Source organism: Musa acuminata, chromosome BXJ3-9 (genome assembly GCF_036884655.1).
Source record: "Musa acuminata AAA Group cultivar baxijiao chromosome BXJ3-9, Cavendish_Baxijiao_AAA, whole genome shotgun sequence".
NCBI lineage: Eukaryota > Viridiplantae > Streptophyta > Magnoliopsida > Zingiberales > Musaceae > Musa > Musa acuminata.
In genome coordinates, this window is record NC_088357.1 from 10,021,921 (window position 1) to 10,046,356 (window position 24,436).

The 24,436-nt window shown below is 47.9% G+C and overlaps 4 protein-coding genes across 8 annotated transcripts; 1 reads left to right on the forward strand and 3 right to left on the reverse strand.

Annotated features, from left to right (window-relative positions):
* Positions 1 to 144: 144 nt before the first annotated feature.
* Positions 145 to 1,127, reverse strand: LOC135583645 (uncharacterized). Its single transcript, XM_065168410.1, has 2 exons — positions 764 to 1,127; positions 145 to 699 (listed from the first exon to the last, which is right to left on the reverse strand). Exons 1-2 carry the CDS (start codon positions 977 to 979, stop codon positions 307 to 309), a joined length of 609 nt encoding a protein of 202 aa, XP_065024482.1. The 5' UTR covers positions 980 to 1,127; the 3' UTR covers positions 145 to 306.
* A 1,195-nt stretch (positions 1,128 to 2,322) lies between these two features.
* Positions 2,323 to 10,146, forward strand: LOC135648887 (phenylalanine--tRNA ligase alpha subunit, cytoplasmic-like). Of its 5 annotated transcripts, none has more exons than XR_010501125.1 (8): positions 2,323 to 2,599; positions 4,218 to 4,274; positions 5,965 to 6,002; positions 6,083 to 6,121; positions 6,697 to 6,755; positions 6,862 to 6,946; positions 7,264 to 7,362; positions 7,733 to 8,479. XR_010501125.1 is itself a non-coding variant. In XM_065166889.1 (8 exons), the coding sequence occupies exons 3-8, from the start codon at positions 5,998 to 6,000 to the stop codon at positions 8,898 to 8,900; spliced, it is 630 nt and encodes a 209-aa protein (XP_065022961.1). In that variant the 5' UTR covers positions 2,323 to 2,599; positions 4,218 to 4,274; positions 5,965 to 5,997; the 3' UTR covers positions 8,901 to 10,146. The 5 variants fall into 5 exon arrangements, 4 of the variants coding, with proteins under 4 accessions (XP_065022961.1, XP_065022962.1, XP_065022965.1 ...); XM_065166889.1 differs by lacking the exon at positions 7,733 to 8,479 and adding an exon at positions 8,561 to 10,146 and having other exon boundaries at positions 6,859 to 6,946; XM_065166890.1 differs by lacking the exon at positions 7,733 to 8,479 and adding an exon at positions 8,561 to 10,146 and having other exon boundaries at positions 4,218 to 6,002.
* On the reverse strand, positions 8,930 to 9,452 carry LOC135650050 (uncharacterized). Its single transcript, XM_065169139.1, has 2 exons — positions 9,006 to 9,452; positions 8,930 to 8,944 (listed from the first exon to the last, which is right to left on the reverse strand). Exons 1-2 carry the CDS (start codon positions 9,450 to 9,452, stop codon positions 8,930 to 8,932), a joined length of 462 nt encoding a protein of 153 aa, XP_065025211.1.
* A 12,801-nt stretch (positions 10,147 to 22,947) lies between the features above and the next one.
* LOC135650051 (uncharacterized) lies at positions 22,948 to 23,331 on the reverse strand. The gene has a single exon (XM_065169140.1). It carries the CDS (start codon positions 23,329 to 23,331, stop codon positions 22,948 to 22,950), a length of 384 nt encoding a protein of 127 aa, XP_065025212.1.
* Between the last annotated feature and the right edge of the window lie 1,105 nt (positions 23,332 to 24,436).

The window sequence follows — 24,436 nt, forward strand, 5'->3', positions numbered from 1 at the left end:
TAATTCACCAACAGTTGATGCATAGATGTATTCCTATATTCGATGAACCAAATGCCATGATATTATGCTCATCATAACAGACACTATTCTAATACAAAATACACATGTAGAGTAACCACATAAAAGAACTAAAAGCTAAAATGGTGCTAAGCCTACATCATATGTAAAGAAGAAATGGATTTGTAGATAGAGGAAATGTTTTGTCAAATCATCATAGAACTTAATAAACCCATCCGCCGAAATAAAAAGAGAGATGCGCAGAGATTTCTAGTTCTTTCATATTCCATAAAATCTCGTGCGTGTCGGTCATGGTTTCAAAGCTAAGGTTTTTGGCGAAGTTCTAGTGACAAGGTTTCTCTTGTGCCACATCCAAGAGTCCGAAGGAGAGCTCGGCAGCGGTGGAAGGGCAACAGCTCTCCGGCGCAGGCCGAAAGGCCACCCTTCGCAGTGTCGGAACTCTCCCAGTAACGAGCCGAACTCCTCCAACTCTGTCGAACCATCAGTGGAGCAGCAAGAAAAGCAGCTCTTCACCGAGAAGAATGCCTCGCTCTCATCGTCGTCGTCGTGTTCTTCCTCTCCGGTTATATCCGCTCTTCCTGTCGTTGGTGACACAGCCCGAGCGAGCTTCCCTGAGAATAGCAACTCCTGAGGCCTCGACTTCGTCTTCATCGCTCGACTTCGAATCTCCAGTATTATCCGCTGACGAGGAGAGAGAGATCGCGATCAGATGAGAAAGATACGATGCAGGGTGAAGAGATCGAACCTGTTTGTGATCGAGATCACTGTCGAGAGTACTCTCATCGACGGAGCTCAGATTGGAAAGAGTTCTGAGGCCGGAGCCATGGCACTGAGCACAAGCCTTCCTGAGGAGCTCCGGAAGCGATTTGGAACCGTTCGATGCGAGCTTGGATTTGTCTTCCTGAGGAAAGAAAGCCATCCTTAAGATGAAGCAAAGAAGGGAAGAACACCAACAAAGCATGTGAAGAATCAGCCTCCGTCTTAAAGGATGGTTTGCTCATGTGGTTGGGTGGTGAGGAGATGTGGACACGCATGACAAAGGCCTTGCGACCTAAAACCTTGAATCAAGGAGGGTGCAGAAATCCTTTGGGGTGAAGGCGAAGCATGTAAAACGGGTCGAGGAATGCATGGGGGGTTTTAGGAGATCAACTAAATGTCAAAATTATGATGCTCATCAAATCAAAATCTCCCAAACACATACGCACTATCCTCTTAGATTTGATGGAAGATGTTAGTGGCAAGAGCACAAATTTTGGCAGTTCATTTCTCTTTCTGGTTTTTTATTAGCCTAAGCGGCAGGTTGTTTTCAGATTGTGACTTGAAGCTGTAGTTGAGCCAAGACACTGCACCTAATTCAAGTGGCCGAGTGTTCTGGGTGTGCGTAAAGGTAGATGTAAGTTGGGAGAGTTCCTCCGTCAACATAATTTCTTGAGATTATAACTCATTATTTATTGATCATAATTTTAATCAGAATATAATTAAAATTTTATTATATTTTTGTTGGATCACATTATCTAACATCCTCTTTTAACCTTAAAAAATAATCTAACATCCTTTTTACCTTAAAAGATTCATGTTGATGTAAATTTAACATAGTTTTTTATATGCTATGAGCCACCAGAGGCGAGAATTGTTTGGGCTAATTATAGATTACACCTTTAATATCTCAATCCTTACACTTTAAAAAATTATATTGATATTTTTATAGTTATAAAAATAAAATATCTAAATCTATTTATCTTATTATTATTAGTTTTATAAATAAAAATATGAAATCAAAGTGTAAACAAATAATTTTGACATTCTGGTCAATGATAACATACGACGTTAATGGTGGTAGACGACGATATCGTGAGTAACTATTGTGGATGAAAAGAGTACTGACGAGAGGTGAAGGCTATTTTACATCAACGTCAGCATCGAAGTAATTATCGAGCGACAAAAAAATCGCTTGGTATTTACATCGATGGTCCTTTCGCTGCTTGGTAACTATGTCGATGCCAATACAAATGTATAACAGCGAACGAGATACTCAATAACTATATCGACGTTGACGTAAATGTAGAGTGGTTCTCACCTTTTGTCATCGTTCTCCTCATCTACAACAACAATTTGCGACTCCATGAATATTACCGTCCACCATCATCAATTGAAATATTTTTTTTATTTTTATTAGTAAAACTGATAGTATTAGAGTAAATAGATCTATACGGATATTAATATAATTTTTTAAAAGAGACAAATTGGGATGCTAAAGGTGGTTTAATTAGTCTGAACTATTTGCCGCTGTTATTAACTGTTGAGAGCAAAATATGTCGAGGAAGCTCGTTTGGCGACGGCGCACTGCGGAGGGCTTCTATCGTCCGCCGGGTCAGCTGCCGAGCGTGGCGGCGTTGGGCTTCTGTCGCCGCGCACGCTTCCTTGTGCGCCTATCTCCTCCTCAGCCGTCGGAGAAGTGGAGGAGAAGAGGGCGCGATGGCGTCGGCGTATTCGAAATCGGCAATTTCGGCATCGATGTCTGCCATGAGGGCTCTTGACGGGCAGAAGCGAAAGCCTTGCCGCCGTCAACGACGCCCCACGCGTACGTGCTCTCCTCCCTCCTCTCTTCGTATGACCACCAAAACCACCGCAGAACGTTGTAGTTAACAGATTACACTGTTATAAATGTATTAAAACGGCATCAAATAGGAATATTATTTTTTTTTATTTACCATAATTTTGTAGGATCAAAGAAATTTGATTTTGTGAATAAGAGTTTCCTTAGGGAATGACATATATTGTTACTTATCTTTTTTTTTTTTGAGACAATAAAGGTGGAGTGGATTAATTCTTAGTGTCTGATGTATCAAGTACTCTTAGCTTGTTGTTGCAGGACTTCTTAACTAAATTTGTTTGTTGTTCCAAAGGATAGTAGTTTGTTGTTGTAGAAGCTTGATAATTAAAGTGCTCTTGTTTTTTTAATCAAAGGATAACCTCTCACTGATGTTCTACTAATTATTCCTTTAAATCACTAATAAATGTAACTTTAATTAATGCTGATTAATGTTCTTAGTCTCCTAGATAATGCTTATAAGTCAAGTTCAGTAAATATATTATAGGCTTAGTTGTGTTTTAATTTGTTTTTTAAAAAGTTACCTTTGTTTCTTCTCATGCATGGGTAATTTATTTTTCTTTTTTGTCCTAGATGACATTTATCTTTTTCCCTTGGATAAGTTTCGTAGTGTTTTTGGCTTTGCCATTGTCCATGTTTTATCTTCTAATTTTCAAAGTTGCTTCATATACTGAAATCCACTTGTCATAAGAATGAACAATTGAGCTATGTGTTAAGTCTTAAGATATCATCACAATTGATACTTTGTTTCTCTAGATCCTGAAACCCAAGAAAAATTATGAATACAAATGCTTTTTTGCTTCTACTGGTTTATTAACATATCAGGTGAAATACTTTATTTGTTTAGCATTTGTGAAAAATGAGATTTCTAGCATATTGTTTGTTTTCCTTTCTTTGTTCCTTTTTTATCATTGTCAAAGTTTAAAATTTTTTTGTCACTAAAACAGGTTTCACATGTAATCTTCAGATCTTTAAGTGGCCTATTTATGAGTTTGTCAGACTATAATATATGATAAAGGGCCTGAAGACTGGAGATTGATTATTCATTTTATGTTGCTAATGAACTGTTCTTTTCTTTGTGATACTTGGGAAGGTCAGTATATCATAAGCAATGCAAGTTGTACATTGATGGACCTAAGTATATTATTGATCATCTACGATTTAGATATTTGTCAACCTCTATAGATCAGAGTAATAGCCAAGTCTATTTGCTTGAATGTGATATTGTCAGGAGAACATTGCAGTTATGAACGGCTACATATTGTAGTTTGTCGGCTAACAGTATTGTTGTTCTAAATTCTAATGGCAAGACCAGGTAATACCTGTGAGGCAAAAGTCAACTTTTTCAAGAGTAGCTTGAACATAATTAGCTGGAACACTAATTTTAAATCAAACACATCATGCATTTTCAAAAACATATAAAAAAAATGAAATCTTGGCCAATATATCTTCTTGCATTATCTTGCATCTTCTATGACTGATTGAATTGGATTAGGTATGCTACACTGGCCTGATGTGTGTTACTTTAGATTATTACTAAGCTCTTTTCAAATATGCTCAGTTACGATTGTTTTGCTTTCTTTTGTAGGTCGAAAATGTAGAGGGTAAAGTCAAAGCTTTGCTTGAAAGAATTGAAGATGGAAAGGTTTCAGAACCCGTGTTTTTTTTCATTTCTCTATAAAACTGGTGATCATAATTTGTTCCTGTGATAGTTGCCTGGGCAACATTGAGTATCTACAATTTGATTGAATTTTCTGCTGTACTCTCCATCTTATGTTGATTTTTCCATCTTTGCTCATTGGTGTCACTGATATCTCTCTCTATTATCACTATGCTAGCCATATTCTGCTGTCATTTTACTATTGTTATCTCTGTCTTCATCCACTTTTTGGCTTATTTACTCATAATATAGTTACATTTCCTGGTATTATTTGATTACTTTCCTATTTTCTCATAACACTAGTATATTTCCCCATTATTCTGCATCTAAAATGTATTCACAGCTATTGCAATCTAATTCTCATTTGTATATACACTTTTTTAGGTGATGATGATCTATTTTGTAATGATATCACTCTTCTGCATCATATTTTGCTTATATTGTGAATAAGATATTTCTTACAAATATTTGCATTCTGTTACTTTTATCTTTGCTTTCTACAAAGGGGTGATTGAAAAGCTTTAGAGTTCAAAGAGTACAATCTTAATGCTCAGGTGCAACCAAACCAAATTGGCTATCTGCAACCTTTGCTAGAGGCATAGTTAAACTAACCTCTTCACTTTCTGTTACTTCTGATGATGTATGCTTGAAGTAGACATATTGGCTAGACAAATAGTTGGTTCCACTTGTTGAGTATACCTTTATGTATTTAATTTCAAAGAAAGTTGAAGTCCTGGTTAAGTTTGTGAATTGTGATTATACATATGTTGTCAAGACTAGCAATAGTTTCACTTTAGCATATTAAGTTACTTTGCAATATAATGCAGTTACATTTTGAGAAATAATTAAAAACAATATATATGTGCCATCTTCCATCATCTCTTGTGATGGCTTGTAATGGATTAAGTACTGCTGTAACAAAGGTTCTAACTTTTTGATGCAATTTTCATGAAAGTCGGTGTTATATCAACTTGCCATGTTATTTTGTTATGTTAAAGTTTTGATGACAGAGTGTTGATATACAAACTTGGTAATTTCGATAGAAAAAGAGAAGAAAACAGAATAAGGTGAAAAGTGGCTAACTTTTATTTTTTGGAGATGCATATTTAATCTGCATGGACTCCAAAAACTAAGAAAGAGGAAATGGTCTTATCATCATGATTATCTCGATTCAGTGGTCCTTGTGCCTACATCGATACTTCAAACTAAAAAAGAATATTAAGGTCTTTTTAACATAAATAAGCTTGATCCTGGGGGCCTTGACATTTAAGGCTTTGCTGTTTTATGGCCTAGTTCAGCCAGTATGGTATGGGTCTTGTCATACTGGCATGATACTTAGCATCATTGTTGGTACCAATGTTTCACAACTTGTGATCTGTGCAGCTCTATATGGAAATACATATACAGATGCAATCATGTAATCGCCTTGCATAAGGCTATGCAATCTGATGATCTATGCAACTGTGTTGTCACAACCACTTGTCATTTTGTATTCCTGTTTTGCTTCACACTCTACTCAATTAAATATCTATAATCAGTTCAGAACAAACAACATAATATGTTGACATGTCACATTCGCTTCCCTTCTGCTGTTTGATCAAGCAAGAGGACTTGCTATGTCATTGAAAGGCTTGCAATTTTGGTTTTCCTTAAACTTCAAATTACTTTGTCTCAGGTCCGTGAGGAAATTCAAAGTATCTTTCTACAAATGGGGTAAAAATCTCTTTTTTCTTATTACTAACAAGTTATAACAATGCTAAAGACTTATCGATCCCAATTTGCTTCTTGTGTAGTTTTGAGGAGATGCCGACAAATAACTTTGTTGAAAGCAGGTGGAAGACTTATTCAACTTTTCTGGTTATGCTTATACATTTTATATGATATAGAAAATTTGGAAATTGATATCTGATAAAAATTTGGAAACATATGCCTTGTTCTTAGATTTGATGGTTTGATTAGGTAATTTCTGCATTTAAGAAAAGTTCTCTGATAATTACCATATTTCATGGAAACATAACTATGAATTATCGACTTTGGTATTTCGATGAAATTGGTTACTTCATTTTACTTTTGTAATGATAAACTGAATTGACCCCTTCTGTTGGATACTGAGAGAAATTATTTTCTTGATTGTTTGCTTTAAGAGCTGAAATTTGTTTAAGATTGAAGATTGTCAAAAGAGTGATTTTTTCTCTATATGCAGCAATTTATTTACCCTAAACGACTTCTATTTCAAGTTTAGATGGATTGCTTAGTGCTTTTTTTGACTGTTGAGTATACTAAACGACTTCTATTTCAAACTTTTCTATTAGTCCTGAACATGATTCATGCATTTAACTCTTCAATATTCTATACTTTGCTATTTAGTAGCTTGACTTAATTGATGAAATTTAAATTTTTTTTGTAGCTTTTGGAATTTCGATGCTTTATTCCAGCCACAACAGCATCCTGCTCATGATTCACATGGTACTTTTTTTTCTTAAAGGTCAAATGCTTTGATATCAAATTGAAATACCTTTTCTTTTTTGCTCAGATTTTATTGAAATGCTCATTTAGTGCTTTGTTCTAGCAGATCCTGGTTCTAGGAGATACTTACCTGAAGATTATGTTGAGAGAGTCAAGCTTGTTCTTGAATCTGGTGGATATGGATCCAAAGGGTATGTTCTTATGCTTCTGTTGGTGATGTATATTGTCAAGCAAGGTTCGCAATATCGTACCGTACCGGCATTTCAACTTGGGCTCGGTACCGGTACGGTACGGTATACCGAACGGTACACCCAGGTATACCGGGCGGTATACTCAGGTGTGCCGAGTACTGTAGCACTGCTACAGTACTACAGTGCACTCGGACCGGTAACAGACGGTCCGCGTACCGACAACCTGTCGAACCGGTACGTACCGCCCATACCGGGCGGTACAGTTTGGTACTGTAGACCATGTTGTCAAGTTCCTTGCATAACTTCTTTATCTACAGATATGGATATGATTGGAAAGGGAAGAAGCTGATAATAATCTCCTTCGGACACACACAACTGCAGTTTCTACTAGAATACTTTACATGCTTGCTCAGCAGGTATTTAGTGCTCCAAGGTTGAGGGTTTTTTTACTCATTATTAGTTGAGTTGATGAATTTTGTTTAACTAGTAAGATTCCTTATATACTTCATGGTATAGTATATTCAAAGTGCAAATTCTTTCACTGAATTTTAATTGGCTTAAATTATTATTGCATTTGAGATGGATGCATGGAGTAATAAAAAAAAAGATTAGAAATTTTTTAGTTATGATTAGTTTCAACTTCAGCATAATATAAGGGAGAATTGTCTGAGGTTAGTCGGACATGTTTAAAGATGTGTGAATCCACTAGCGAAGACAATAAGAATATTAGAAATGATAAGGTGTCTGGTAGCTCTTTGTTTAATTATGGGTTTTTTCCCTCAACAGAGCCAATCATTGGAAAATGGAACCACATAGCTGAACCCAAGGCTCACAATTTCAGGTTCCAAACCCGTCTCGGTGGTCTATCGGACTAATATGTATCGGCCAGTACTTGTGTACCTACACATGGTACGTTGGTGCATACCAGTATTTCGGGGTTGAAGAAAAAGAGGGAAAAGAGAAATGAGCGATGGAAAAATAGAGGAAGAAGGAAGTGATGGAAGAAGAAAGAAGAGAAGCAATGGTAGGGGCTGCGGTAGCGGCATAGTACACGAGAAGAGGGCTTATGTTTGCGAGCTATAAATTTTTTTCTTTTTTTAATACTGAGTCGGATAGGGCCTCATCATTTTTTCTCCTTTTTTATTATTTTAACTGAACCGCTCAAGACGGGGATGGTCGGTATATCGGCCGTGCCATACCATTTTGGGTGGTACAGTTGTCCATGGCTGAACCCAAATAGTTAGGATCTGACAGCTAGTGTATTTTGTCAACCTTGTTTATGAAATTACTTTATTCTTGTAGATGATGCTAAAAACTTATTTAAGCACCGAGCACAGAATCAACAGCTGCTTGTTATTGGTTGTAACACCTAAATTTATATGATTCATTGACTTTCAAAGGTTTAATTGGATTTAAAAGCAGCTGTGATTCGATATATGTACCGTTGATCTGCTCTGCCACGGATAGCTAATTACTATATCAAAGAGCTTTTTCTTTTGTCAATGTACAAGTTTGCACGAATCTGTAGCAATATGCTTGAAGTATTCTGTATAATTTTTCTCCTCACTGTGCCATTCGAACATCATCATAACAAAAATTCTACCTTCTTCTCAGTGTGATGCATTTTTGCTGCTGCCCGAGCCGAGAGATGAACCACCAGCCTGAGGAAATTGAGCAAGATCAGAGCACAAAGCCCTCCATAAACTATCATACGAAACCGGCTCCCTTGTGCAACAGCTACCACCATCAGATCCAAGGAGTCCGCTGCAACCAGAAGCCAGCTTGTTGCTTCCAGTGTCATCCTAATCACCGAGCTCAGCTTTTCTTCTCCGTAAATCCTGCACGCCATCCTGGAACACAGAGCAGTGGCCGTCGACACTGTAGTCTTGGACCATCCTCTGTAGCCAATCAGGCTTCCTCCGAGTACCAATGCCTCCCTACGGCACACACATGATGCACACAGGCCGGACAAAGTAGACTGTCTCAGAGCTGCCAACCCTGTGTAGTAAGGCAAGAGGACGGAATCCAGGTGCAGGCTGGCATGCAGAATTCCTGAAACAGTCGAAGCTTCGAGCACTGCGTACTTGATGTCGGTGGCAGCTCGATTTCTGAAAGCCAGGGCTGAGACATAGGCGAGCTGGAGGAGGGCGGGACCGACGTGTGTCAGAGGGAATATGGTGCCGATCCTGCGCCCGTTTGCGAAGATTAGGACGAGCAAAGGAAGCGCAATCGGACCCGAAGGCAACAGGTATCTTCTCTTCCACCTTCTTCCGTTGCTGACATCCACGGAGCTCCGCCTGCATCTGAGTTCAACGAGGGTGAAGACGGTGGCTGAGAGGAAGCACGAAACGGCGAAGAGCAGCACCGACAGGTCGACGGCGGGCGGGTAGTCTCCTTCGTAGGCGCTGTCGCAGAAGTAATGGTAGGGGCAGTTGACCAGATCGGTGGTTTCTTCCACCTGCCATCTGGTGCACTTGAAGAACAGCTTCTCTGTGTTCTTCTTCATGCTTCGTCCTCGATGAAAAGGATCATCGGTCTTTGGGCGGTGTCTTCTTCTTGCTCTCAACACCCTCTCCAGCCGCGGCGGTAGCTGGTGCGCCACCTACTCTGATCCTCTCTCTCTCTGTGTTGGTTGAGGTAGAGCTTCGTAGCTTCTGGCATAAGGAAACCATATGCCACGGTACGTATTCACGGCTGAAGCTGAAACAGCAAGGGATATATTGGCCGTGAACACGTCCGGAGGTCAAAGGATGTTTGACTTAGTGAGGGAAGAGATAATGCAGAGTTGCCTACAAGCCTGTTAAAAGTCGGATCAAAAACAGGGTTTGGTGGGGATCCATCCATGACTGTTTTCTTTATATGATCTACGATTCCTGCTTGTTATTCTCGCTTCTATCGGCCATACTATAACAGCAGGTTGTGCTCCACCAGCCACCACCACCTAAGGGCAGAATTCAAGTAACCAGTCAACTTCTCTGGGTGGAATGTCCTCCACCTCCTTATCCGGTGGAATTCTACCCGTTTCCACCATGAAAACAAAACATGGAAGGTGGGATACCAATTGCCTTAGATTGTAACCTAAGAACATATATACCAATTGCCTTAGATTCTAATCACTAGTATTATTTCTTCAGAGACTAATCATGTATGGTTAAAGACTAAGCCTATTAGTACTAATTAATGCATTTGAACCTTTGTGATATGAGGAGCAGAGTAACTTTTAATGTCTAATGATGATTGCTAGACAAGTGAATTCTAGTAATTCACAGTTGTTTATGAAACCATTAAAGAAAGGTTCAGAATGAAATATGGAAGCTATTAAAACTATTCTCGGAAAGTTTAGTGTGTAGAAAAAGGAATGGTGATACCATTTTCTTTTCAGGACCAAAGCATGCATTTAACTAATAATAAGCCTTGTTGTATAGCCATTGTTAGGTACCAACTTGCTTGAAGAATATTTTCTAATTATCTCATGTAGTTAAGTTACAGGAGATCCTTTATAGAATACATAGTTCGAGTGGTTGCATCTGACACTTGCACTATTTTTAATTATCTAAAAAAATCTACACTCAATATCAAACACTACAATTAGTTGTGTAGTCACCATCAAGAATTGTCAACCATGACAAGTATTAAGGAACGATCGATATATCGATGAAGTTGTCGGTACGATACATATCGAGCTTGAGTCGTATCAAATATGTATCAAATATACCGGCACATAATACTTGGAGCGTATCAATGTATCATCCATACTAGTTCTTGGTTAATATTGGTATGCTAAATCTTGGCATATCAAGTTGGATCAGTAAGACGACCCTTGCATATAACAACTCAACACATCATCTTCTTAGTCTTTTTCCTTTTATTTTACTTTACGGTGGCTTCTTATTCTGCATGCACGAGCAGTAATTGTGGATGTCTCCGGCAATCATCATATCAATCACTTTTAAGGCTCTTTCAATGTCATTATGCTCGGCTTAGTTTCCTGATCTCCAAAAAGTTCTCTTAAATATTTGGGTTTTTGTTTGCTGGTGGATAATATAATTGTTTATTTTGCTTGTTATTTCCGGGTGCAAAAATTAAGATTTTTGTTGTGGGAAACAATCTTTGAGCCGTGGCCTCGAGGCCGATGCGGCTCGATTCAGGTCCGGATAATGGGGGATCTTCCCGAGACGGTCTTCGAATCCGCCAAGGTGGTCGGGACGGGGTCGTCGTTTCCTCCGGCCAGGAACTCCTCGCCTTCGCGTCCGGCGGGGACCTTCGGCTTTGCACCTGCACAAAGGTCGGGTCGGGGTGCTCGGCCCGACCTCTCCGACGATCAAGTCAGATGATGGTGGTTAGGGGATCTCTCCCTCTTTTCTCCCCTCCCCGATGAACGAGAGGGTATTTATCGGGAAGCTTACTGCTTTCTGAGCTGCCCACTTGCAGGGGGCAGGCTGGTAGCGTCTGACACTGGTGTTGGCGTGGCGTAAAGGATTGAGCTTGAGCGGGATGTTAATGTGCCTCGGTTGGCGTTCCGATCTGCGTTGACCAGGTGCTGTGAGGCGTTATTTGGGATAGCTGACATCACACGAGTCTTATCGCAGTTATTATCCTCATCATATTCCCCCCCCCCGAAAGAAGCTATACGTTGGTTGTCGTATTGGGAGTCCGACGCATGGCTTCGGCTTTGAGAAACTGTCCCTGCCGGGCGTTAGCCGGTCCGTTGCCAGGGGTGCGGGGGTCGTGAAGTTTCGTAGTCAAGGAGGGTTGTGTGCGGCTGAGGGACACAACCCAGTCGAACAAGCCGGGCAGAGGCTATGGTCTCGAGTGACACATAGCCGAGGAGCACGACGCAGGCGGGCTGGCCGCGCAGGTGTGGTCTCGGGAAGCATGGAGCCGAGGAACACGACGCGGGCGGGCTGGCCGCACAGGTGTGGTCTCGGGAGGCATGGAGCCGAGGAGCACGACGCAGGCGTGCTGGCCGCGCAGGTGTGGTCTTAAGAAGCACGGAGCCAAGGAGCACGACGCAGGCGGGCCGGCCGTGCAGGTGTGGTCTCGGGAGGCATGGAGCCGAGGAGCACGACACAGGCAGGCTGACCGCGCAGGTGTGGTCTCGGGAAGCATGGAGCCGAGAAAAGCATGGAGCCGAGGAGCACAACGCAGACGGGGTGGCCGCGCAGGTGTGGTCTCGGGAAGCATGGGGCCGATTAGCACGACGCAGGCAGGCCGACCACGCAGGTGTGGTCTCGAGAGGCATGGAGCCGAGGAGAGCATGGAGCCGAGGAGCACGACGCAGGCGGGCTAGCAGCGCAGGTGTGGCCTCGGGCAATTGGCAGCCGAAGTACACTCCCAGGCAAGCAGGCTACGCAGAGGTGTACTCGGGCGATCGGCAGCCGAGTAGCTATTTGCGTTGTTTTCCCTTTATACCAACTTACCCGTGGTGGGGGACTGAGAACCCCCTTGCCTTGTGAGTTCTTTGGGGCCAGCTCTTTGCGTCGCAGCATGCTTTCAGGCATCAAGATCGAGGTGCCATGGCTCTGTCGTTTGCTTGGCTTGCCCTTGAGTTGCTGCGTTAGGCCTTCATTTATGGCGGGACGTCCTTTGGCCTCCCTAATGCGATGTGGCGGGCAGGCGAGCACGTGAGTGGGCTGTCGCCCACTTTTGGGAGGCGAAGGGACGCTGGTTTTGGCGGAATCTCTCCTTTAAATAGGGCATGTCCGACTTCGTTCCCATCTTTCGCCGTTGAGTCTTCTTCTTCGGATCTTGCCATCCCCTTTCCAGTCGTTCTCCTCGCCTCCAGCGTCGCCTCTCTTCTCCAAGTAGACCCTTCCTGTTTCCTGTTAAGGTCACCGAGGATGACCTCCTCTTCTTCTTCCTCTTCCTCATCCTCCAATACGGCTAGGGAGAGACCACTTTCGCCGTCCTGACACGGACTTAGCTGGTTTTGCCTAAGTCGTGCGGCACCCTTGCGCGTCCGTCCGCAAAGGTCAGCCTCCCCGAAGCCTCCCATTGTCCCTTAGGACCAACAAAAGAGAGAACGGGTTAAAGAGAACGCCTCAAACGGGATCCACAAGCAAACATGTCCGAAAAACACTTCATAGACAAAGCAAATTACAAACAGACTTTACAAGCTTTGAACAGTGGCACAACAAAGGGTAAAATGGTCCATTACAGACCGAAAAGCTCTCGCACGTGTCCACATGACACAACCTTTATTTACAAGCCTAAAGAGGCCACCAACCCAACTAAAATGGGACTATTAAGCCTTCGGCCGCCCCTTTACATTCTGTACAGGGCATGAACATGCCAACAGACACGGACAGATATAAGCATTACATCAAACACCTTGTTTAGAAGTTTGTCCATGACATTCTCCCCCACTTATCCCTTCGACGTCCTCGTCGAAGCCTTTGTGAACACTGCAACTCTTCGTCTTTGCTGAGTCTTCAATCTTCTGCTCCAGCTGCAATGCGCCTCCTGGCTCCCAACTGCTCTCCGTTGCTGTTTTTGAGTAGTCGAACCTTTGATCCGCCATGCTGCTTCAACTCGCCAATGACTCTGACTCTGGTGTGGGGTTGGCTGAGTTGTGTTGATCCTCGTTGATTCCTGCGGATCCACCAAATGAAGGAAAAGACCTTTCTTACTGCGCCAGTTTCTCAAAATTTCCACATGCTGCTTGAACTGGGTGGATGCTTGTTGGAGCTTTAACGAATATCGCCTCGCAAACTTCTGAAGTTTTGGGTCCTTCCTCCACAAAATCTGCTCATTGACTCTTCTTTCAGTTAGTTGTCACATCCAAGTAGGTTCGCATCACTTCCGCTTTCGATTGGCATTTCGTTGGGAAATGAAGCGGACAATCTACTCTCAGTAGCATTGATCACCGTTGGTGAGGATTTGACAACTCTTGTCTTCCATTATCTTCGAAGGGTCTTTGAACTTGTGCAGAGCTCCTCTGCTGGATAGATAAGAGAACTGGGGTACTCGGTTTCGCCCATTCTCTTAAGAGTTGAGAAGGCAAAGGTTACTTGACTTCGCCCGCCTCCTCGAGGTTGTACTTCATGCATCGAGCTGGTTACTGGCCTTCGCCTGCTCTTTGCTCACACTTCTGAAGCACTTGAAGTGTTTGCACTCCTTGCGTTGAGTTAGCTACTGTGATTCACCTTCTCAATGTCATTGAACTTCTGGAATGCAGGAAGTTTTCACCCCAACTTGGAGTAATTCTCTGATAGATGAGGTCGCCTCTGGGATTGTACCGTCTTCTCCATCAACCCTGCCGCCTACTCCACTGAGTAGCAAAGGTACAGCACCACGTACTGCCTGCTTCGTTCCTTGGTCGTGCACTCTTGCATGACCCGAAGTCCTTCACTTACGGCTATCTTGATGAGAAACTTGTTGACACCGGTCTTACGAAGTTTCTTGGCCTCTGCCCTTCAGCCTTGTCTCGGTACTTGGAGATTGCCTCTGCATGCTCCACCTCCTCGGCCCCTTTCACGACCAAGCGCTCTCCCTCCGTGAGAGCAAGGGATCAATGACTTTGACGGAAGTCCCGCCTTTGCGGTACCATGGCGCTGCCATGCCCATGGCCCTACTATCTGCCGCCTCGCATCTGCATCCCTTTTCTTCACGATCAGTAGATATGTCTCCGTGGCACTCCTCTGAGTCCACCTCCATTCTAACTGATGCTTGATTTTGGGTAGCTAAGTCCCTCTGGACTCGTCGTCGCTTCCTCGCCCCTTTCGACCTCCTGCTTCAACACCTCTGTGTTCTCCAAGCAGTCTGTTTGGTCGATGGAAAGACAGACTGCAACTCCCATGCATGGCCTCTGCCATCACATTGTAGGGTTTGCACCGATTCTGTTCTCCTTAGCTTCCTTGGTAGCAACGTTCGCTTACTCGACCTTGTCCTCTGACTTGTCGGGCTCCCTTAAGCGAATATGAGCTCTGGAGCAGTCCAACTCTCCAGCTGCTTCAATCATACCTCTGCATGATCAAGTCCCTCTCATGGGACTCACTGGTACTTGCATTCGAACTTTTCCCTTAGTGGAACACAGCCCCCATATGCTGATGACCAAGGTTTTCATCCGATGCAAAATTCGATGCACGCCCGGAAGACCCGCCTCTGCGGTACCATGGCCTTCACTCCTTGAATCCATAGCCCTTCTTGCCGTCGTGTTGTTCACCAAAGCGGAGCTCCCAGTAGCTCCCGATCATACCTCCATATGATCTAGTCCCTCCCGGGACTGTGTCGTGTGTATCGCATTGCCACGAACTGTTCCACCACGATCCGCTGCACCATGTCGCCTCCTGGTGACATCTCCATTGCATTCTGATCCTTATGGAATAAACTCGAATTGTGAACCCTCCATGTGTGGCCTCTGCCAATACATCGCAGGGTCACCTCCACCTTCGATTTTGTTCGCTCCTTTGGCAATCGACCTTCATCCACCCACTCTTGGGTCACACCTAGATGAAGCACTGCTCTAGGACAGTCCGTCGCCTAGTAGCTCCCGAAGTCCACCGACTTCACTGTAATTTGTGCACCATTGTCTGGATCCTGAGCCTCTGCCCCTACCAGCACAATATCCGCTGCGCACCGCTTCCCTCATGGCAACTTGAATGACAACACTGTGGCATATTCTTCAAGAGTACCCGCCTCTGCGTCCTCTTGCCCCGTGCTAAGGCCTTCTGAACTCAACTTCGCCTCCGCAAATTGAGTCGCCTTAGTTCCTCCATCAAATGCTCCTCCGAGATAAGGTGCATGTGCCCCGAAGCTCCCTTCGTCTTTGGCACCATGCAAAATGAGTCCGCTCTGTCAGAATGAAGGACCCATGGAACAGCATGATTCTACTCCTGCCTCTGCAAGAGTTCATGTCCTTGACCTTTGTCTAGGGAAAGCACTGTGCGCCTCTGCTCCATGTTCCAACTCCTATGCTGGCTCCCTTCAAGCGACTTGAGTACTTCGCCAAGTTACACCCAAGTTGCTCCGCTCCTCGTGTTTGCATTGAGTCGATGGTGGCCCTCGCGCCCACCATTCCACGGGTCAGCCCTCCCTTGAGTCCGATCTCTACATTGACTCCAAGTGTGCCTTCATTTAAGTTGTTTTAGGTCCCTCCCCCACTTGATCTCGCAATGCATCCACCAATGCATTCTCTCGAGCGAGATCATGCGACAACTCCTCGCTGCTTGCTCAGTCCATTGAGCTTCGTGGAGTTGTTGTTTGTGAGGTACTCCTCCTCAACATGTGAAGTCTGTCTCACATGATTCTCCCTCTGGAGAGCCGAGACTTATCCCTCCTGGATAACTGTCCCATTGGAGCAACATCTCTCTTCGTTTCGGAGACCACCATCCCCTTGGACTACTCCGATCTGCTGAACAAACTGTGCATGGTTCTGCCTCTTGCAAACGCACTTGCTAGATTGCGCCTCCACGTCAATACAGCCACCGCTGCACCCCTCAAGGCCTAGCAACATGCTGAACTCATTGCACACTTCAGCCTCCTCCGGACGTATCCTTCGCATGCCGAAGAGAAAGTTTCAATGCTCCATGGCGCCGAGTCTCGACCGCCTTAGGATGGCCACGAACAATCCATTGTCCGCATACAAGCCCATGCATGAGTACCGAATTCTTCGAGTTAGCAATTCCCCTCACCTCTGTGAGCTTTACACAACTCTTTCGGTCGCTGAGCAACTCATTCCACTTTGCATGGTCTCGTCCTTTTGCCAAGCGCCTCGCTTGCCTTGAGCACCATCAAGTAAAGTTGTCAACGTTGAGCCGAAGCTCAAACTCAGCCATCCCAACCTTTGTGCGCTCCACATTCTTCCAAGCTTGCCTGTTCTCGTGGTGCCTCTTGCGCGAAGGGTTGGCCATTCCTCTGAATGCCAAACTCAGATGCCCGCTCCTCTGAGCGACTCCTTTTCCCTACATCTCCATGCCCGTTTTCCCTCAAACGGTCGCGCGTTGCTGACTGCCCTCAACGCAGCCCCGCTAGGTCCCCCACGTTTGCATGTCAAGTGTTTCTATGAGTGCTTGTCCCGCTCTGATACCATATGACACGGACTTAGCTGGTTTTGCCTAAGTCGTGCGGCACCCTTGCGCGTCCGTCCGCAAAGGTCAGCCTCCCCGAAGCCTCCCATTGTCCCTTAGGACCAACAAAAGAGAGAACGGGTTAAAGAGAACGCCTCAAACGGGATCCACAAGCAAACATGTCCGAAAAACACTTCATAGACAAAGCAAATTACAAACAGACTTTACAAGCTTTGAACAGTGGCACAACAAAGGGTAAAATGGTCCATTACAGACCGAAAAGCTCTCGCACGTGTCCACATGACACAACCTTTATTTACAAGCCTAAAGAGGCCACCAACCCAACTAAAATGGGACTATTAAGCCTTCGGCCGCCCCTTTACATTCTGTACAGGGCATGAACATGCCAACAGACACGGACAGATATAAGCATTACATCAAACACCTTGTTTAGAAGTTTGTCTGTGACAGTCCCCTGTCCAGTCCTCCGATGGGGAAGCGACGCGGGCCCTTGAGGCTTTAATGTGGCCACACGACCACGACTCCACTGTGAGCGGGTCATCGCTGAGGAGACTCCGGGAATGCTATTGTATCCCGGAGGATTATATCCTCAGCGCCCCCGAACCGGGGCAGCGGGTCTACAACCCGATTCCAAAGGGTTTTGCGCTAACCCTAGACGCCCTGGAGGCGGGGCTGCGCCTTCCCCTTTACCCCATCATTGTCTCTTGCATCTCCCTATGGCGAATTTTGCCATCCCAGGTGGCGCCGAACTCTTGGCGCTACCTGGCGTTCTTGGGGGAATGCCACTACGCCAATATCACTCCCACCCGCAACCTTTTCCTTTCCTACTATCGTCTTTCTAAGGTGTTGGGGGGTTACTTCCTGTCAGCCCGAGCGGGTTTTTGAGTCGGGGGGGGCCCTTCCAGTAATAAGGGGTGGAAGGGGAGGTTTTTCTATGTCAGTTGTGCGAGGGATTGGGGTTTCAGGGTCCGGTGGTCCGCAAGAGTGATTGATAACACCGGCCCGAGCCTAAGCGACGAAGAGCGCCGAGATTTGGGGAGGCTCAGGGAGGTTCTCCCCAGCTCCCAGGCCATCCGGAACATGACCGAGCGGTGGCTGGTCGAGGCGGGTCTCAGTCCGACGCCTCGGGGTATGTTAATAGTGCCCGATCCGGGTATTTCGTGGCTCGCCCATAGTCCTAACTCTTGTCCGACTTCTTGCAGAAATGGTGAACCTCCGATCCCTTCTAGGCGGTCGGGCATCGTCGGCTTCTTCTCCACGCCCGTCGTCCGACCCAAAGCCCGGCTCGAAGGATGCCCCGTTGGAGGTTGAGGCCGGGCGTCCTCGGAAGAAGGGATCACTGCCTCCAAGGGAGCTGAGGCGGCCCCGGGACGGGTGGACCGAGCAGAGGCGGGCCCTCTTCGAGGTGCGACGAGGCCCAGTCGGGAGGCGACAGGGAAGGACCCGCGCCCTCCCTCCGTGCGCGACCTATGCCAACTACCTGCGGGCGCCGACGAGCCATTTCTATCGCGGGTGGTGGGCGAACTCCCGACGGGGGAGGCAAGCGACCCCCTGGTCGCCCACTGTGGGGGCCTGTCCCGGGGGGACAGAGTGTGGGCCGGAGGAGATTCCTCCGCAGCATTTCTCCGAGGTGCGCTCCATCCCGATATGGCTCGGGATATATACACTTTGCTCTCGGAGGCTCTGCTTGGCAAGTCAGCCAAGTCCCTGACATTGGTAAGCATTGCGCCTGCTACTTCTAGTTATTCATCTGACAGTGTTCCTCCTGACCTCTCCTCTTTCTTACAGGGCCTTCACTACGCGACGGCCCTGATGGATCGGGTGCGTGACGCTGGCCAAATTATCGGGGGCCTAAGTGGGCGCAACGCCGAGCTGCGCCGCCAAGTGGAGGAGATCCGAGCCGGGGCGGGCCCGAAAGCCGTGGCGACCGTTGAGAAGCGGGCGGCGGATTTGAAGGCGGAGGTGTCTCGCCTCAAATCGGAGCTCCAAACATCCGAAAGTTCAAATAAGGAGCTCTAGAAGACTTTGCGAGTGGAGCGGACCGAGCTCCGTTTGTTGAAGACGGAGGCGTGCACCCTCAGCAAAAAGCTGGAGGAGGCGAAGGCAAAGGCAAGAGCAGCTTCCGAGGCACTTGCCGACGAGGCTCGCCTCCGACCAGACAAGGACAAGGAGCTGATCAAGACATACAAAAAGTCCGAGGGGTTCGAACTCGGGCTGACGCGGACGGGGCAGGTTTCCTTCGAATATGGATACCAGATCGCCCTGGCCCGCTTCCATGCGCGCCACCCCGGCCTCGAGATAGAGGAGGATCCTTTCACCTCCCATCCCGAAGATCTAGAGGTGGATATGCCCGAGGACATCCCTTTCGACGATCGCCTGGAGGTCCCGAAGGAATAAAAGGGTCCTGTAATTTTTTATAGTTTTTTCTAAGGGGTCGGTCGGTCTCTAAGTCAGGGTCGAGTCCTGTAGTCCCAGTTTTTCTTAAATGAAAGAAAATTTTCTTCTCTTGTATATTGCCAACTTTTGCCTTCTCACACGAAAAACTTCTTAAGGTTTTGGACGTTCCATATCCTTGGCAAAGAACAGCCAGCCATCGTTGCGAGCTGGTACGTGCCCGGTCGGACAATCTCGACGACCCGATAAGGTCCTTCCCATTTGGGAGTGAGTTTACTGTGCGCTCGGGTCGGGTTACTTACCTCGGCCCTACACAGCACTAGATCGTCTAGCCTGATAGGCCGAGGGCTCACCCTTCTGTTGTAAATTTTGGCGATGGCTCTTTTGTAGGAGAGGTCCTTCAGGTGTGCGTTGGTTCGCCTTTCCTCAAGCAAGTCCAACCCAGCTCAGAGTCCTTCAGCCGACGTCACTACGTCATAAGATTCCGTGCGTGGGGTGATAATCTCCACTTCAGCGAGTAGGACGGCCTCGACGCCGAACGCTAGACTGTAAGGGGATTCCCCTGTTGCGGCTTTAGGCGTGGTCCGCAAGGACCATAAGACGCTCGGGAGTTCGTCAACCCAAGTGGATTGGGCCGCAAGCGTTCTTCTCCTGAGTTCGCCCAGGATGGCTCGGTTGGTCACCTCGGCCAGCCCGTTCATTTGGGGGTGTGCGACCGAGCTGAACCTTAGCTGTATCCCGTAGGTTGCGCAGAACTCTTTGAACCGAGCACTGGCAAACTGCATCCCATTTTCGGTGATGATGACTCTAGGTAGACCGAACCGGGTAATGATGTTCCTCCACACGAATCTCTCCACCTGACGCTCCGTGATCGCTGCTAGTGGTTCGGCCTCGACCCATTTGGTGAAGTAGTCTATCCCGATAATAATATATCTTCGTTGTCCCGAAACTAGGGGGAAAGGGCCAAGAAGGTCCATCCCCCACTACGCGAAAGGCCATGCGCAGTCCAGGGGCGTCAGTGATACCACCGGCTGCCGGGGCGTTGGTGCGTGCCTCTGGCATGCGTCGCACCTTTGCACATGCGCCGAGCTACGGCTTCATCCTCAGGATGCGTCTCGTGACGTTTGAATTGTAACATCTCCTGCACCCATGTTGTTGGTGGGCCAACGGTGGCCACCGTTGCGACCGTGATGGCGCGGGTGGGGAGTTCCTCCACGTCGGGCTCGCCCTCGGGACCTGATCTCGAGGCCAGTTTTGCCAGCGTGTCCGCCCGCTCGTTCTAGCGTGCACCCTGGATAATGTGAAGCGGAAAAAATGGGCGGCGAGAGCTCTTACCTCCACCAGATACTTCGACGTGGTTGGGTCCCGAGTCTCATACACGCCGGTGAGCTGTTCGGCAACCAGCTGCGAGTCAGTGAGGACGTGTATGTCGCCCACTTGCATTTCGACGGCTAGTCTGAGCCCCGCCAGCAGCGCTTCGTACTTCGCCTCATTGTTGGTGGCCTTGAATCCGAAGCGATTGGAGCGCTCGAACGAGCACCCGTCGGGGGCTTCTAGCACCAGTCCGGCCCCGGCGCCTTTTCGGCCGGATGATCCGTCCACGCGGAAGAGCCATTCCGCCTTCATGTGTTCCGGATCCTCACTTTCAGGCTGAGTCAGTTCTGAGATGAAGTCGACCACCGCCTGTGCTTTGATGGCGGTCCTCGGGACGTACTGAATATCGAACTCACCGAGCTCTACTGACCACTTGAGGAGGCGACTTGCTATGTCAAATTTAGACAAAACCTGCCAGAGCGGCTGGTCGGTGATTATCTCGATCGGATGAGCTTGGAAGTAGCGGCGTAGCTTCCGGGCGGTCAATATGAGCGCCAGCGCCAGTTTCTCGATCGGGGGGTATCGCTCCTCGGGTCTGTTAAGGACATGGCTAGTGTAGTAAACCGGTTGCTGCTCTCCAGAGGCCTCTTTGATCATGACAGAACTTACTGCATGTCGAGAGGCGACCAGATAGATACCCAGTTTTTCCCGAGGGGACACCAAAGCGAGGTGAGGGAGGGAGGCTAGATGCTCCTTCACATGGGCGAAAGCCTCCTCGCATTCCGCTGTCTATGCGAAGTTCTTGGGATCCTTCAGAGCCTGGAAGAAGGGGATGCACCGGTCGCCTGATCGGGACAAAAACCTTGACATGGCGGCGAGCCTTCCGTTCAGGCGCTGCAACTCCTTAATTGTCCGAGGGGCTTGCATGTCGACGATTGCCCGTACCTTTTCGGGGTTTACATCGATTCCCCTTTCATGTATGATAAACCTGAGGAATCTGCCCGAGTTGACACCGAAGGCGCACTTAGCGGGGTTGAGTCGCATGTTGTACCTTCGTAGTGTGTCAAAGGTCTCAGCCAAGTCGGACAAGTGAGTCGTAGTCATGCGACTTTTCACAACCATATCGTCGACGTCGACCTCCATGTTTCTCCCTATCTGGTGAGCAAACATTTTGTTCACAGTCCTTTGATACGTAGCCCCTGTGTTCTTCAACCCGAATGGCATAACTTTGTAGAAGTATACCCCTTGGTCGGTGAGGAATGTAGTGTGCTACTGATCCTCGGGTGTCATCCTGATCTGGTTGTAGCCGGAGAAGGCGTCCATGAATGAAAGGCGGGCATGATCGGCCGTTGCGTCGACCAACTGGTCGATCCGTGGGAGGGGGTAGCAATAATTCGGACAAGCACGATTAAGATCGGTGTAGTCAACACACATCTTCCAGCTTCCATTAGGTTTCTTCACGAGGACTACATTGGATAACCAACGTGGGTACTTGGCCTCTTAAATGAAGCCTGCCGCCAGAAGTCGCTCTACCTCTCCTTGGACGGCCTGTTGGCGTTCGAGAGCAAGACGTCGGGGCTTCTGCTTTACTGGCCGCACGTCTGGAGAGATGCACAGGTGGTGCTGAGACACCTCAGGGTTTATGCCGGGCATGTCAGCGGGTAACCAGGCGAAGACATCGACATTCTCTTGGAGAAGATTGATGAGTTGGGCTCGCTCTCGCTCAGGAAGTTCCGACCCGATCTTGACCATCCGATCTGGGCGTCCCCCCTGTAGTGGCACATCCACCGTAGGCTCCATTGGCTCGGGGTGCTGGGACGGCCTTTTCGCTTCTCGAGGGCCTTCGAGGGGCGGTTCATCCCTCCTCCTCTTGCGCAGGGAGACCGCGGTCAGGTAGCACCGCCTTGACTCGCGAGGGCTCTCGCTGACTTCCCCGACCCCCGCACGGGCCGGGAACTTCACGGTTCGGTGGTAGGTGGAGATAACCGCTCTGAACTTATTAAGGGTGGGGCATCCCAGAATCGCGTTGTAAGTGGCAGGAAGGTCGACTACCAAGAAGGTTGCCATTATCGTCTTTGTCCTTGGTACTTCCCCGAGGGTTAAGGGCAAGGTGATCGCGCCTAATGGTGAAATTGATTCACCGGTGAACCCGGTGAGCGCCGAGTTCATAGGCTCCAGGGCATCGCGGAACAGCCCGAGCTTCTGGAAAGCGTCCAGATAAACGATGTCAGCCGAGCTTCCAGTGTCGACCATGATTCTTTTCACTCAGGCGTTGGCGATCCTGGTGGTCACTACCAATGCATCATCGTGTTCGGGCTGCTCGGCTCTCTCGACAGGAAACGTGACCTCGGGCCCGGGCCCGCGCCCATAGTCTTCGACCGCGGCAACGCGGGCGTATGCTTTCCGCCCAGACATACTGTTTCCCCCAGACGCTGGGCCGCCCATGATCACGTCGATCTGTCTTTCGATGGGGCCCTCGGGCCGTGGGGAAGGTTCTTTATCCTGCTGTAGATAGCGACCGAGGTGCCCTCTTCGAATCAGCTCCTCGATCTGTCGCTTCAACTCGCGGCACTCCTCCGTGTCATGCCCATTTTGTCGGTGGAAACGACAATACCGCATCTGGTCCGCGAGCTCCCGTGGGCTCCTCATTGGGTTGGGGGTTCGGAGGAGCCCCTTCTCCTTTATCTGGAGAAATATCTACGTTCGGGATGTTCCCAAGGCGGGGGGCAGCGACCTCGGTGCGGACGGGTCGGACCGGTCCAATCTGCACCTCGGGGGGCTAGGTAGCTGCCCTCGTGGTGGCTCCGTCCAGGGCCTTTTGTGCTCCTCATGTCTCCCCGACATCCAAGCTTCCGCCGCAACATAGTGGTTGGCTCGCTAGAGCATCTCCGAGACTACGGTGGGGGGTCGTTCCACAAGGGACCAGAAGAACCTAGAGGGACGGAGACCCGCCATGAATGCCTGCATCAACAAGGAGGGGTGAGCATCTGACAAACCCCGAATTTTCGCGGCGAATCGATTTACAAAACGAGAGAGGGGTTCGTCCTCTTTTTGGCTTAGTCCAAGGAGCAGGGCAACGGATGGTTTCGGTCGGGCCAAAGCTAGGAAGTTGAGCTCAAACTCCTTGGCGAGCTGATTGAAGGAGGCGATTCCCCCGGTCTTCAGGCTAATGTACCATGTGCGAGCCGACCCCCTCAGGGTTGTAGGAAATGCCCTGCACATCAAAGTTTCTGAAGTTCCGTATAGCGCCATCTGAGCCCGAAAGGGGGTCGGTGGTGCCGTCGTAAGCGTCCAGGGAGGGAAGTCGAAAGTTCGCGGGCACCGGCTAGTCCCGTATTTCAGCCGCAAACGACGACCCCCGGTGCGCATCGTCCCCTAGCTCTCCCTTTGAGGCACAGACCTCCTTCTGTACTTCTTCAAGTCGTTGACCGAAAAGGCGCAGCTGGGCCCGGAAGGAGTTCGTTGAGCCTGAGGATATCCTCTCCTACTTGGGTTAGTCGGCAGGGTTTTCCACTGCTTGATCTCCAAGGGGAAACGCTTGGGTCCGGGGTGAGCCAGGGAGCACCGGGGTGGTAGTGCGAGCTGGCACAGATGACTCCAGTCGACGCGTAGGCTGGGCCGCTGACGGGTTTGTTGATTGGGAAATGAGCGGGATGACAGTCTGCACCATTCCCGCCAAAGTTCGGTCCTGGTGGGCAAGGTCCTGGAAGGCCTCGGTCGACACGGGCGAAGGGACGCTAGGAGCGCCCTCGGG

Coding starts and splice junctions, on each gene's coding strand:
- LOC135583645 (XM_065168410.1), bottom strand. CDS start 979: ATGCTTTGTTGGTGTTCTTCCCTTCTTTGCTTCATCTTAAGGATGGCT. Junction 700..763: donor GTGATCTCGATCACAAACAG/GTTCGATCTCTT, acceptor TCTCCTCGTCAG/CGGATAATACTGGAGATTCG.
- LOC135650050 (XM_065169139.1), bottom strand. CDS start 9,452: ATGAAGAAGAACACAGAGAAGCTGTTCTTCAAGTGCACCAGATGGCAG.
- LOC135648887 (XM_065166889.1), top strand. Junction 6,756..6,858: donor TCCTGCTCATGATTCACATG/GTACTTTTTTTT, acceptor GCTTTGTTCTAG/CAGATCCTGGTTCTAGGAGA. Junction 6,947..7,263: donor GGTGGATATGGATCCAAAGG/GTATGTTCTTAT, acceptor CTTTATCTACAG/ATATGGATATGATTGGAAAG.
- LOC135650051 (XM_065169140.1), bottom strand. CDS start 23,331: ATGAGGAGCCCACGGGAGCTCGCGGACCAGATGCGGTATTGTCGTTTC.